The sequence below is a fragment of the Oratosquilla oratoria genome, chromosome 18 (genome assembly GCF_046742065.1).
Source record: "Oratosquilla oratoria isolate Oo_2021 chromosome 18, ASM4674206v1, whole genome shotgun sequence".
NCBI classification, from domain to species: domain Eukaryota; kingdom Metazoa; phylum Arthropoda; class Malacostraca; order Stomatopoda; family Squillidae; genus Oratosquilla; species Oratosquilla oratoria.
This window is the reverse complement of record NC_134794.1, coordinates 44,132,062-44,146,678: the sequence shown is the minus strand read 5'-3', so window position 1 is coordinate 44,146,678 and position 14,617 is coordinate 44,132,062. Positions and strand designations below refer to the sequence as shown.

General features: G+C 38.1%; 1 protein-coding gene across 1 annotated transcript in view; it reads left to right on the top strand.

Annotated features, from left to right (window-relative positions):
* Window positions 1-14,314, top strand: part of LOC143034926 (dystrophin-like) — a gene marked incomplete at its 3' end in the record, with an annotated part of 191,140 nt that extends 176,826 nt beyond the window's left edge. Inside the window, 6 exon segments of the mRNA XM_076201274.1 lie at window positions 3,925-4,063; window positions 8,612-8,703; window positions 11,106-11,252; window positions 12,594-12,776; window positions 13,311-13,460; window positions 14,135-14,314. Coding sequence (XP_076057389.1) covers window positions 3,925-4,063; window positions 8,612-8,703; window positions 11,106-11,252; window positions 12,594-12,776; window positions 13,311-13,460; window positions 14,135-14,314 — 891 coding nt within the window.
* Between the last annotated feature and the right edge of the window lie 303 nt (window positions 14,315-14,617).

Below are 14,617 nucleotides of genomic sequence, written 5' to 3'. Positions count from 1 at the left end.
AGTTACAGCATGTAACCCTGCATGATTAAACGTATGTGTTAAACCTATATTTATACAATACTTTGTGGACATTTTTTTTATGGTGCCCTTACAGACCAGAGCTACACATTATTCATTTAAGTTAGAGAAAAATATCTACTGATACAAGAATGATGAGAACCCCCACTTAGTGAAACTTGAGACAATAATTATGGGGGATTAAAAAGTGTAATGAGAAATAGACATTTGGGGATGGATGCTAAAAGGAAATTGTATGAAGGGGATATTGTGCCCACAGCACTCTATGGGGTTGTAACATGGAATATAAGAGATGAAGAGTTTAAATGTGTTTGAAATAGAAATATCTGAGAACTATGGTAGGGGCTACTAGGCTGGATAAAGTGAGAAATGAGGAAGTGAGGTGGAGAGCAGGGGTGGAAATGGAGTTGGGAGATAGGGTTGATGAAAGAGTATAAGGATAGCCTGGACACATGGAAAGAATGAGTGAAGAAAGGTTAGTAACAAAAGTATGGAAGGCACAGGTGGATGGAGTGTACAGGAGGGGGCAGCCAAGGATGAGATGGATGGATAGATGAGTTGAAAGGGACATTGAGAAAGAGCAGGATGTCTCTTGAGGAAGGAAGGGAGAAGACAGAAGATAGGGATGAGAGAAGAATGGTTGTGTATGGATGATGCTGTAATGTATGGATGATCCCTCTGAAACTGTTACACTCACACTTGTCCCCTTTTCACTTGTAAAGCAGAACTATACATGCACTCCTCCAGTCTTCTGGCACTCTACCCTCCTTTAGGCAAACATTAAACAACCTCACCAGCCACTGTGCCTCCTTTTTTTAGATGCTCTGCATGACACCTGTATAACCCAGGTGCCTTACCTGCTCTCATTATTCTGATAACTGCTTTCACCTCATCTTTTATTATTTCTCCACTATTTCCTATCCTTCTTCACATTTAGCAACTTCCTAAAATATTTTGCCCCTCATCCCTTAACTACTGTCTCTTCCATTGTCACCTCTCTATTTGCAACTTTTACTTTTTCTTCCCTACTTGATTAGCTTCCTCTTCCTCTCTTAATTTCCCTCCAAAACATCTTTTTTACTTTCAAAATTATCTGTCATACTCTTCCCCATTTCAAATCTGCTCTCCTTTTTGCTTCCTTTATCTTATATTTTACTTCTTTTATATATATATATATATATATATATATATATATATATATATATATCTATATATATGTATAAATACATACATAAATATATTATATATATATATATATATATATATGTATATATATATATATATATATATATATATATATATATATATATATATATATATATATATATATATATATATATATATATCTGTGAACATACGCAGGAAACAAAAAGAAATTATGAAAAAGATGTTATAGACAAATGTAAGGATCAACCTAAACTCTTTCACAGATATATAAATGATAAACTAAAGGATAAACATGAAATAGTGAAATTGCGGAAAGGAGATAAAGAATATATAGACGACACAGAAATGGCAGAAGTCATGATCAGACATTTCAGGTCTGTCCTTACAATTGAGAGCTCACAATTTTGGGAAGATGAACAACAAGAAAGATCACCCAAAATGAAAGAAATAAAGGTAACACAAAAAGAAATATGAGACCAGATAAAAAACCTAGACATCAGGAAATCACATGGACCGGATGGAATCGCAAATTGGATACTGAAAGAGTGTATAGATGAACTGACAGACAAATTATACAAGATGATAGATTTCTCACTCAAAGAAGGAAAAATACTGCAAGATTGGAAAGATGCAAACATAGTACCAATATATAAAGGAGGAAATAGGGAAGATCCTATAAACTTCAGACCGGTATCCCTTATAAGCGCAACAGCAAAAATATGCGAAAAAGTCATCAGAAACAAATTGGCCAAACACTTGAAAGAAAATAGAATAGTAAACCCTAAACAATTTGGCTTTAGAAGTGGAAGATCGTGTACCACAAACCTAATTTGCTTTTACTCGAGATTAATTGAGATAATACAAGAAAGAGATGGCTGGGCAGATTGCGTCTTCTTGGAATTGCAGAAGGCATTTGATAAAGTAACAAATAAAAAATTAATAAGAAAAATTTAAATAATAGGAGGAATACAAGGTAAGCTGCTGGATGAAGGATTTCTTAATTGGGAAAAAAATGAGAGTGGTACTTAGAGACAAAAATTCGAACTGGGAAGATGTGAAGAGTGGCATCCCGTAAGGCTCTGTATTGGCTCCTTTAATGTTTGCCATATATATAAATGATATGGATGAGGGAGTTAATTGTTACATGAACTTCTTTGCTGACAATGCCAAATTACTCAAGAGAGTAAGAACAGAAGAAGATTGCAGATGACTACAAGAAGACCTAGACTAGATATGGGAATGGAGTCAGAGATGTGAGATGAACTTCAGCATTAAGAAATGTAGCATAATTGAATTTGGAAAAAGCAAAAATAGAGTATTGGGTCAATATAGAATTGGAAACAAGGAAGTCAAAAAAGTTTATTCAGAAAGGGACGTGGGAGTAATCATCTCAAGTGACTTGACACCTGATAAACACATCAGTAAATTATTTGGAGAGACTTTTAACTTATTAAGATCAATGAAAGTGGCCTTCGACTACATGGATGTGGAGATGGTTAAAAAAATGGTGGTTACACTGATAAGACCTAAACTAGAATATGCTGCAACACTGTGGGCACCTAGCACAAAGAAGAACATAAGAAAATTAGGAAGAATCCTAAGAGCAGCGACAAAAATGGCACCTACACTGTCAAATCTGACACACGAACAAAGATTGGAGAAATTACATCTATCAACACAGGAACAGAGAAAGATGTGGTTTGTTGACCATTTACAGAATTATGAAAGGGATGGAAATTCTCGATAGAGACAACTAAAGAAGGACAGTTACAGAAGAGACCTGAAAAAGAATAGCTTCCCACATAGAGTGATTGATGTTTGGAACAAACTAAATGGAGAAACAGTGAGTGCCAAAACTATACACGATTTTAAGAATAAACTGGATGCGGAGAGATATGAAAATGGATCAATACAAGCATAGCTCTTGTCCCATAAAATACAACTAGGTAAATACATATACATAATGGAATTTGGAAAAAGCAAAAATGAAATATTGGGTCAATATAAAATTGGTACCAAGGAAGTCAAAAAAGTCAACTTAGAAAGGGACCTAGGAGTAAGTATCTCAAGTGACTTGACACCTGATAAACAAGTCAACAAACTAGTTTGAGAGACTTTTAACTTATTAAGATCAATGAAAGTGGCCTTTGAAGATGAAGAAATGGTAAAGAAAATATTAATTAAAGTAATAAAACTTAAATTGGAGTATGCTTCAACACTATGGGTACCTAGTACAAAAAAAAAAAACATAAAGAAATTGGAAAGAATTCAAAGAGTAGCGACAAAAATGCCACCTACACTCTCAAATTTGACATACGAACAAAGATTGGATAAATTACATCTATCAACACTGGAACAGAGAAGAGAGAGAGGCGATGCTTACTATGTATAGAATTATGAAAGGGATGGAAGTTCTTGATAGAGATGACTTATTAAAATGGGACAAAACAGAAACAAGAGGACACAAGAAGAAGCTAAAGAAGGACAGTTACAGAAGAGGTTTGAAAAAGAATAGCTTCCCACACAGAATGATTGATATCTGGAACAAACTAAATGGGGAAACAGTGAGTGCCAAAACTATACAAGATTTTAAGAACAAACTGGATGCAGAGAGATACAAATGCAGGTCATTATGAGCATAGCTCTCGTCCTGTAAAGTACAACTAGGTAAATGCATATATTTTATGTAATAAGTAGTTTCCTAGATAGATGAATTAGCAAAATTTATATACTTCCCAGGTTGGACCAACAACTGAAGACCTCAAGGCCCAGGTAGTAGCCCATCACAAATTGCAGCAAGACCTTGAGGGAGAACAGGCAAACATCAACTCTCTCTCCAACATGGTTGTAGTCGTAGACGAAGGAAATTCAGATGCAGGTAAGTGATTTGATTAAAGGTTATGTCACAGGTAAATGCAAGGGGAGTGGGGTGGGGATTGGAGATAGTTAAAGAAAATGGAGAAAAATAGGAGATAAGCCAGTTGTTGTTTGCTGATGACACTGTGCTTGTAGCAGAATCAGAGTAGTGATTAACCACTTCGATACAGTGATGTCCACATAGGTGTCATGAGGCACGAGTAGGTACACGAGGATGCCAGTGTTGTTATCTTGATTATATATGTATTTTTTGCAGTCATACATGAGTTACCTGAGTTACCCCTGGATTCTGTAAACTGGCTTGATCACATTTTCTGTGTTTATTATTACTCAGTAAAAAGAGAACTTGTAATATAGCAGTGACTATATTTTATAATGTGAGTACATACATACATATACCAAAGGCTTTTTCCCCCTTACAAGGGAGGTAGCCAAAAAGAAATAGGCATAAAAACCATTCCCACCCACTCCATCCCTAATACACTGCACTCCCCTCCACCCTCCCTCTTATCTTGGCACCTCCTGGATGACGGGTCATCCCTGCATCTTGTCCACTGCCCTGGGTCAGAGGCAGTGTCGCAAGACACAGCACATCCTTAGCAAAGCCGCTTCATTAAATCGGCAACTTCCCCTCTCCGTCCCCTCATGCAGAAAAGGAGAAGACAGGGAGAAATCCCTTCGGGCTGCATCAAATTTTTCTCACACATACTACCTCACCCCCCATCCCCCCACCCATTCCACCTTATGCATCACAACATTCATATACAACCATTCTCCATTCACCCCTGGTGGTGTGGTGTGGTGAATCGTATGTTTGGCAGCCGATGCTGTGTGCGAGAATTTGAGTTGTACTGAAGTGGTTAAGGAAGTTAGGGACAAGGTTTGGAAAGGTGTGTGAAAGAAGAAAGTTGAAGATAAATGTGTGTAAAAGTAAGGTGATGAGATGTACAAGGGGAGAGGATGGCAGCAAATTGGAAGTGAGTATTAAAGGAGAGAGACTGGAGGAAGTGGATAGGTTTAGACACTTGGATGTGAATCTGGTGGAAAAGGGAGGAGTGGAGGTAGAATGTAGATTGAAAGAAGCAAGTAAATGCCTTGGGAGATTAAAAAGTGTAATGAGAAATAGACATTTGGGAGTAAATGCTAAAAGGAGATTGTATAAAGGAATGATTGTGCCAACAGCACTGTATGGGGCAGAAACATGGAACATATAAAAAGAAGAGTTTAAGTATGTTTGAGATGAAATGTCTGAGAAGTATGATAAGGGATACTAGGCTTGATAGAATGAGGATGTAAGGAGGAGAATGGGCATGGAAAGGGAGTTGGGAGATAGGGTTGATGAAAGAATATTGGGATAGTTTAGACACATGGAAAGAATGAGTGAAGAAATATTAATAAAAGTGTGGAAGGCAGAGGTGGAGGTAGTGAACATGAGGGGGCAACCAAGGATGAGATGGATGGATGGGGTAAAAGGGGTGTTGGGAAAGAGGGATATATCTGTTGAGGAATGAAGAGAGAAAACAGAAGATAGGGCTGAGTTGAGAATGGTTGTGTATGGATGATGCTGTGATGCATGGGAGTGGGTGGGGGTGATGGAGTATGTGTGAATGATGTTTTGATGCAGCCCAAAGGGATTTCTTCCTGTCTTCTGTATTTCTGCATGAGGGGACAGAGAGGGGAGTTGCCAATTGAGTGAAGTGGCCTTGCTGTTTATGTGCTGTGATTTGCTGCATTGCTCCTGACCCAGTGTAGTGGGCAAGATGCAAGGATGACCAGTCATCCAGGAGGAGCCAAGAAAAGAGGGAGGGAGGGATGATGAATGGGAGTGAAAAATGTTGGTATGAAATGGGTGGGAGTGGATTTATGCCATTGACTTTGGCTACCTCCCTTGTAAGGGGGAAAAAGCCCTTGGTATATGTATGTCACAGGGGATGCTTACTGGCCAAATGGATTAGAGCATTGCTACTTGTGGTGGAGGTCAAAGTGATGGTAGTTCGAACTCTGCTCTAGTGAGTTGGACCTGTGGCATGGTTCATTAAATTCTATGCTGCAAATTCCTCTGTAAGGGGCACTGTCCTATCCTCCTGATAGAGGGAGCTTGTGACGTTAAGTCAAACCATGTCACAGGGGGTTGCATATGAGGTGCACAAATGACTTAATTCTGTTTATGCTTCTAGTTTTATATGAATTTATCCACACTGGGTAACTTCAAGTAGTGGTCTTGCAAGATGGTCATCAGAATCATTTCCCTGGCACACATCTTCAAAATCTGTTAACAATTGCACCTCTATCTAATGACACAATCCTGACATTCAGTCTCTGGATTTGATTCTATTTCTCCCACCTTTCCATATAAGGGGTGCTAACTGGTAACTACTTCCCACCACATATTACTATAAGCCAGTATAAGTTGGTAACATAGGAGCTCCACACTAATACCACACTGATAACAAGTCACAACAATACAACATTTCTCAGAAAGCTTTATGGGAGGGTACAAGGACTTTTGATAACTACTCTGGGGCTGCAGTTTTTTAGTCAGGGAAACAGAGGGTAGCAGTTATCATCCACTTATACTTTTGTCATGGTTACAAAAAGTGGATGGAGAGGGGGGGTCGCCAATTAAATGAAGTGGCCTTGTTGTGGATGTACCATGTCTTGTTGCATTGCTTCTGATCCAGGTTAGTGAGTGGGATACAGGAATATCCTGTCTTCCATGAGGAGCTAAGATAAGAGGGAGGAAAAGCTGGGGGATGGGAGAGAAATGGGTGTGAGTGGGGAACATGTCTTTTGAGTTGACTACCTTCCTTATAAGGGAGAAAAAGCCCTTGGTATATAGATAGATAGGAAGAAACAAAGATCTAAACAAGCTTTCTAACTAGAGCCAAGAGGGATCTTCAGCAGCAGCTCAAGAAAAAATATATTTAGAATAAAGAAGAGACAGAGATAGGTGACATGATTATTCTGTTCAGGTCAGTGAAAGGAGTGGACATAACTGATACAGAAGATAATTCAGGTTAGAAGAAAGACATAAAGTCTCTCACTCACTCATTCACTCACATGAATGAAGGTGTAGAATGTTACATGAACTTCTTTGCAGATGACACAAAACTACTAAAGAAAGTAAGAATGGAAAAAGATTGTGAGTCGATACAGAGAGATATGAACAAGGTCTGGGAATGGAGTCAGAAGTGGGAAGTGGACTTCAACGTTAAGAAATGTAGTATAATGGAATTTGGAAAAAGTAAAAAAAGAATATCAGGACAATATAAAATCAGTGCAAAAGAAATAAAGTTGGTTCCAAAAAGGACCTAGGAATGTTACATGAACTTCTTTGCAGATGACACAAAACTACTAAAGAAAGTAAGAATGGAAAAAGATTGTGAGTCGATACAGAGAGATATGAACAAGGTCTGGGAATGGAGTCAGAAGTGGGAAGTGGACTTCAACGTTAAGAAATGTAGTATAATGGAATTTGGAAAAAGCAAAACAAGAATAACAGGACAATATAAAATCAGTAAAAAAGAAGTAAAGAAAGTTGGTTCCAAAAAGGACTTAGGAGTAATCATCACCAAAGACATGTCTTCAGCTCAGCAGATAAACAAAATAGCCATAGAAACCTTCAATATGCTAAGATCAGTAAAGGTGGCTTTTGATTATTTGGATGAGGTAATGGTAAAGAAAATACTAATCACACTAATAAGGCCAAAATTGGAGTATGCAGCAACACTATGGACACCCAGTACAAAAAATAATAGATAAGGAAAATAGAAAGAATCCAAAGAGCAACAACAAAGATGGCCCCAATACTTTCAAAACTGACATATGAAGCCTCCTTTTCTGGTTTTGGTAAGTATGAAAGAAGAAATTTGAGTCGAATCTTAGACATGGAAAAGGAAATGACTAATAATAGAATATGGTGGCAGAATGAATTCATAGGACTAAGGAAGGAGATAGTAGAATTAATGGAATGTTTAATCCAAGCTAACAACAAGAAAAAATAGTATGTGAAAAACTATACAAGAATTTAAGAACAAACTAGATGCTGAGAGATACAAAGGCGGGTCACTACAAGCATAGCTACTTCCTGTATAATACAACTAGTTTTTTTTTTATTTATTTATTTTTTAAATACCAAAGGCTTTTTCCCCCTTACATGGGGGGTAGCCAAAAAGAAAAAGGCATAGAAACCACTCCCATCCATTCCATTCCCTACATATACCACTCCCCTCCACCCTCCTCCCTCCCTCTTATCTTGGCACCTCCTGGATGATGGGTCATCCCTGCATCCTGTCCACTGCTCTGGGTCAGAAGCAACTAGGTACAGCAAGGTAAATGCACACACTAGCGTATGAATAGCCTAGAAGAGAAAGGAGTGAAAAAAAGTAAAGCCAAGTATGATTGATGAAGATGAGAAAATTGGATCCAGCAATCAAAGCTCCTGTCCTGTAGATTATAATAAGTATCTCCTTTCTTTGACATTAGTATTAGGTAACTGCAGTTAGCTATAGATAAATTCCTAGAATTATTCATTCTAAAATCCTTTCAGCTTACTCCAACCTGGAGGATGAACTCAACGCCCTCGGAGAGCGTTGGGCCCACATTTGCCGCTGGGCAGAGCAGCGCTGGACAACACTGCAGGTAAATACATGATATTACCAGTTATCATTATGAGTTGGTTTCTTACTATTTAGCGCATAGAATGAAATGTCCTGAGGCCACTGGAGGAAGCCTGAATGAGCTCTTTGAATATTCTGTTTGCTTTATCAATATCCTGTGACTAATGACGGGTACCTGGATGTAGTGGTCTTGTAAGATAGACAGTGAAGTTACCCATTTTTAAAATGTGTCAACCCCTTGTCTCTATCAGGAACTGCTACCCTGGGTAGCTCAGCTGATATTCCCCTCTTGTGGAAAGCTATGATTCATGACATTTTTAGACGTGCCTTTTACAATTTGTTTGTATGACCTTATGACTGTAAATAGAGTAGTATGCTTCTGGTAGGTCAGTCTGAAAGAAATAAGATTTTCCAATTTTGCCTGAATGTAGATTGGGTTGGAGAAAAAATAAGCTAATCATGTAAGTGGAGGCTATCTTATTTCATGTAAAGTTGTAACAAGTTTTTGTAGCCAGATTTAGTTGAATAGATGAGGATAATTTGTGAAACTCTACTCAGTTGCCTTTCCTCAACATTATACTTAGATAGTACATCTTATATCAATTTTTAGTATAGATCACATATGTAATTAGAAGTATGTTATAGAATACTCACAGAAAACCATTATTAATTCAAGCTATCCAAGGTATGAATAGGTAAGCATTTACAGTAGTGTTTCGTTTTTAATGAATCTTGTATTGTTAGTCATGTTTTAATTGAAATAACACAGCAGTGCATGTATCTACATCCAGATGATCTACACCAGCATTTCCCAACTTTGTCTGACCCTAGCCCCCCCCTGTAGTCAGATCTAAGCAGTCCAGCACCCCCATACTAATATCTTATTACTAGGAGGATAAAGGAAAGTATATGCATTTGCTTCACAGCACCCCCTAGAATTGATTTCAGCACCCCTGGGGGGTGCTAGTATCCCAGGTTGGGAAATGCTGATCTACACTAATATGAAGATATCTTTTAGAAAAAGCCCTATGCTTTGCCAATTTGGTTTAGTCAATCCACTGATCCAAATCTCTTGTGCTGGAAACCTATGGCCATGAGGAATTTGTCCACATTCATTGGTTTTGGCCAAAGGTCGCTCAATGAATAGATTTTGTGGAGCTGGGAGTGCCAAGATAAGAGGGAGGGAGGAGGGTGGAGGGAAGTGGAATATATAGGAAATGGAATGGGTGGGAGTGGTTTCTATGCCTTTTTCTTTATGGCTACCCCCCCATGTAAGGGGAAAAAAGCTTTTGGTATATGTATGTATGGGAGTGAATGTAGTGAATGTGCTCTTTATCATCTGTGTGGCCATTGCATCTGAGGCACTTGGTTTCTGGTGCTTAGCCAATTCTGTGTGGATACTGCTTTAATGTAAGATGATGACCTGATGAAAGGCATGGTAGTGTTACTCTGGTGGGTCTTTGTAGTGATTGCTCTTCAGGGTTAATGTTTGGGAGTGTTTGGTGATCTGTTGGGTTTGTTGGTCTAGGTTTTGTTTATCTTGTGTTATGTAAATACATCCATCTGTCATCCATGAGGAGCTAAGATGAGAGAGAGGAAAGGGGGATGGACGGGAGTGGAATGGGTGGGAGTGAGTATGTGCCTTTTAACTTGGCCACCTTCCTTAAAAGGGGAAAAAAGCCTTTGGTATATAGATAGATGTAAACGCAGGGATGACCCCTCATCCACAAGGAGTTAAGATAAGAGGGAAACAAGGGTGGTAGATGGAAGTGGAATGGGTGGAAGTAGGTGCATGCCATTGAATGGACTACCTCTCATGTAAGGAGGAAGAAGGTCTTGGTATATAGATAAACATAAGTGTATCAGTTTTGATGAAAGGTTGAAGCAGTTGGTGACTGAATTTTAGACTGATTTTGAGAGGAGAAAGTTGAGAGTACCAGAAGGAAAGTGATCAGATATACAAGGAGGGATTATGATGACAGGATGGATGTGATCGTGAAGGGTGAAATGCTGGAGCAAGTGGAACATGTTGAATATTTGAGGTTGCATGTAATTGTGAATGTAGGAGTGGATGTAGAAGTGAATCAATTATTTCATTGTCCCAGGTTGATTTTGCACTCATGGCCCCAAGATAACTAGCAGTGGCATCTGATTTGACTCATTGTCATTCAAGGAAGATGTGTCTGGATAGAGTGAGAATTGGGCAGTTTAGGGTGAGGTGTTCAGTATCATCAGTGTGATGATTATAATCATCCTACAGATGATAATGAGATGATAATGAACATAATATGGCAATAGCACTAGTGACAACAAAGAATTTTTACATGAATGTAAAAAATTGTGCTTTTGTTTAATTTCTGTTTTTCACTTTAAGAAAATCAATATCTTGTGTATAAAACTAATTTGTGCTCCCTCTCTCATCAGGTGTTAACTGTCCACTGGGAACAGCTGGAGAGGGAAATGGAGAAGTTGGGTAAATGGTTGGATGAGAATGAAGCTCAGTTAAAGCAGATGGAGAGTAATCCTTCTACTGACCAAGAACACCTACTTAGACAGGCAGGAACTCTACAGGCATGTAATCTTGAGTTGCACTTTGGTGGACAACAGAGTTGCAGGATATTATATTCATGTTTTTGGCTAACTTGATACCACACAAAACATATCCACTCAGATCACTAAACAAGCCCTTCAAGGCAGACCACCAAGCTTAATACTCCAGCAACAATCCACAGACATAAACCCCAAAGAAAAAGAAAAAAAAAAAAATCCCATAACTGGTAAAAATCACACTGGCCGGCTTGCACTCAGGACACCATCCAGTATTGAAACAGTACCAGCACTGAGTTGGCCTGGCTGCAAATTCAAAGTGCACCAAATCTAACCACCACACAAAGGACACAGAACACATCATACTACAATCCCCTGCACTAAAAATCCTTGGACAACACAATATATTTTCTGAATGACTTGTGGACCCACCCAGGGGCTGTTGCCAATTACCTGAAAGCTACAGGTCTCTTCTGAAATAGATCTGGGGGGAACAGATTGATTGACTGAATATCTCAATCTCTCAGTATGGTGCTGATTTAGATCATACTTATTAGCCCAGGAGTTTGGAATGTGTTATTTAGTTTTTTTGAGGTTCATCATAGTTTATTATTAGATTGATTGTTGAGTTCATTTGTATATTTAGGGAATATTTTTTATATTACCAGAACTTCAGTATTCTTAGGTTGAAGGGTTTTGTTTTCCCCCATGGAAAAAAAGCACTATCCCAAATTTTATATTTTTTCCTTGAATATTCATTTAGTTTTGCCCTTGCTTGACCAGGTAAGTAAACAGGTAAAGTCATTTTTCCTGGACAGGGACATTTATAGTTTCCTTTGTGAGTATTGAAGAACAGTATAGCATTTTAAAGCCATGCATACATTTTAGTTCATGAAAATATGAATGTTCATGCTCAATATATCAGGAGGAGGAATCATTTGCAGTTCTGTTATTGTTGTCATTTGGAAAGGGATTTTGTGATGTATTTTGTGATGTATTTTGTGATGTATTTTACAATTTTTTCAGTCTTGACTAATTTATTGAGCTTAGTGGACATCAGTGTGGTGAGGGGTAAATGGTTACACTAATAGGTCACACATTTGATTATTTGTTAATGAGAAAAAGCTGGTAGTTTGTGCACAATGCACATATGGATGGAGCCAAGGATATATTGGTCATTGCATTTAGAAAGATATAATATTTTAAGGAATAAATCCCTGTTTGCAGTGAAATATATTATTTTGCTGCACAGTAGCCAGTTAAGAATGACATATTAGAATACAAGTCAGTAATAAAAGTTGTGAATTAATGAAATGTATTATTGGATAATTTTCAAAGAAACTACTAATTATATATCTCCTACAGGTCCTTCAGTCAGAAATGGACATTCAGCAAAGGAGGTTTGCCCTTCTTCAGGAAGAAAGTAGTAAAGTTCTTAGCAACCTTCCCAAGGACTCACCAGCACAGACTAAGATTCCAGAAACATTGGAGAACTTACAAGATAGATGGGATTGCCTTGTTGCTATTATAGAAGCACAGAATCAAAGGGTTAGTAAAGATGAGAATGAGTAAAGATGAGAATGAGTAAAGATGAGCAAATGAGGGCTCATTTATGTAGAGTGAAGATTGATACATGTGACAATGAAAAAAATTAATGGTCTATGTATCTACAATGCCCTACACTAACTATCCCTATAAATTGTAGAATGAATGTTACAAGAAGGAAAATTGAAGTAATCAATGGTAAAGTAGTTCTGACAGGAAATATGACCTTAATATGAAGTATTTGTTAGGGATGCTTGCAAGGGAGGTCAAGGTGATGGCAGTTTGAACCCTGCTGCTAGCGAGTTGGATCAAGGACAGGGTTCATTAAATTCCATGCTACAAAGTCCTCTGTAAGGGGCATCATCCTTACCTCCTGATAGGGGGAGTTCATGACATTAAACAGAATTGTCATTTGCTAGGGTGGTTGACATCATAATGTGGGGAAAGATTGAAAGAGGAGAAAGATTGAAAGAGGACAGTTTTGTTTATGTTTGTTTTTTCTTTAAAATGATGGTTGCTTTGTATCCACTGTTACAGTTGGCAGCTAGTGGCATAGACATTAAACGGACTGATTTTCCAAGTGAGACTGATGGCAGTGTAGTAAGTTCCTCTACTTCCACAATTACCCATGAAGGTGCTACCATGATAACCAAAGTTATCACCACGAAAACGACTACCACAAAACATGTAAGAATGATTATCTTTAGGTTTTATTTTTGATTACAATAGATATTGTAACTTATCTCCCAAAGGTTGTTATTTCAAAATAATTATAATTTTATTGTACATATACACTAAAAGTCCCTTTTTTCTCCTTATGAGGTATGAGGGGTGGCCATGTCCCAGTATATACCCACCCTTATCCCATCAAAATTCCATCTGTTATCTCTTGTATCTTAGTTCTTTGTGGATGAAGAGTCATCCCTATCCCCTGTTCACTGCTCAAATCAAAGAATGCAGCAAGAACCAGCCTCACAGCAGGGCCTGACAGCCAAAGCTGGTTTACCCCCATAGATTCATTGAATGGCCAGCCTCCCCCATCATCCTTTTAGGAATTTACTGAGCAGACAAGAAGAAATCCCATTCAGCTGTGTCATTTTTGCATCCATTCATAACCATTCCCCACTCATTTTTATCTCTTGCCTTCTCTACCCCTGTTCACTCTAGCCATTCATCTCATTTTTTTTGTTTGCTGTGGATAAAGAAACAAGTAGCATTTTTCTCGCATGAGATGTCAAACCATGCTTTGATTCAACCAATCTCTTATGAAGGGGAAATGGCTGTTGGTACAGACATACTGTACAGTTATTGATATTAAGTTCCAACATAGCAATCAAGTTTCTTATTATCTCATAATTTAGGTGGAAGAAGGCAGCTTCAAACGACAGAAGTTAGAAGGTGAAAGTTATGAAGAATTTAATGTGGCCCTTAACCAGCTGGGTGGATGGATGGACACAGTTCAGGAACGGCTGCAGCCCAAGCAGACGGATGACTTGTCTTATGAACAGCTTGTCCAGTTATGTCAACACCTACAGGATGAGGTAAGACATATTATTTTGTAGACAGAGACAGACTTAGGTATGGATTCAGTAAAAGTGGAATTATTTATGGATGAATATGTCATATGAACAACTTGTTCAGTTATTTACATCCACAAGATGAGATGTAAAGTTTTACTTTGTAGACAGAATAAGGTAAGGATTTAGTGAAAGTAGAATTAATACCTTGTGTGCGGTATTGGCTGCATTTATTGTGGGGTTAAAAACTGCTAAGTAGCATGCAGCTGATGCTTTAGGGTCTGTATAGGGCATCCCTACAGACCAGAGCCACACATCATTTTTGTC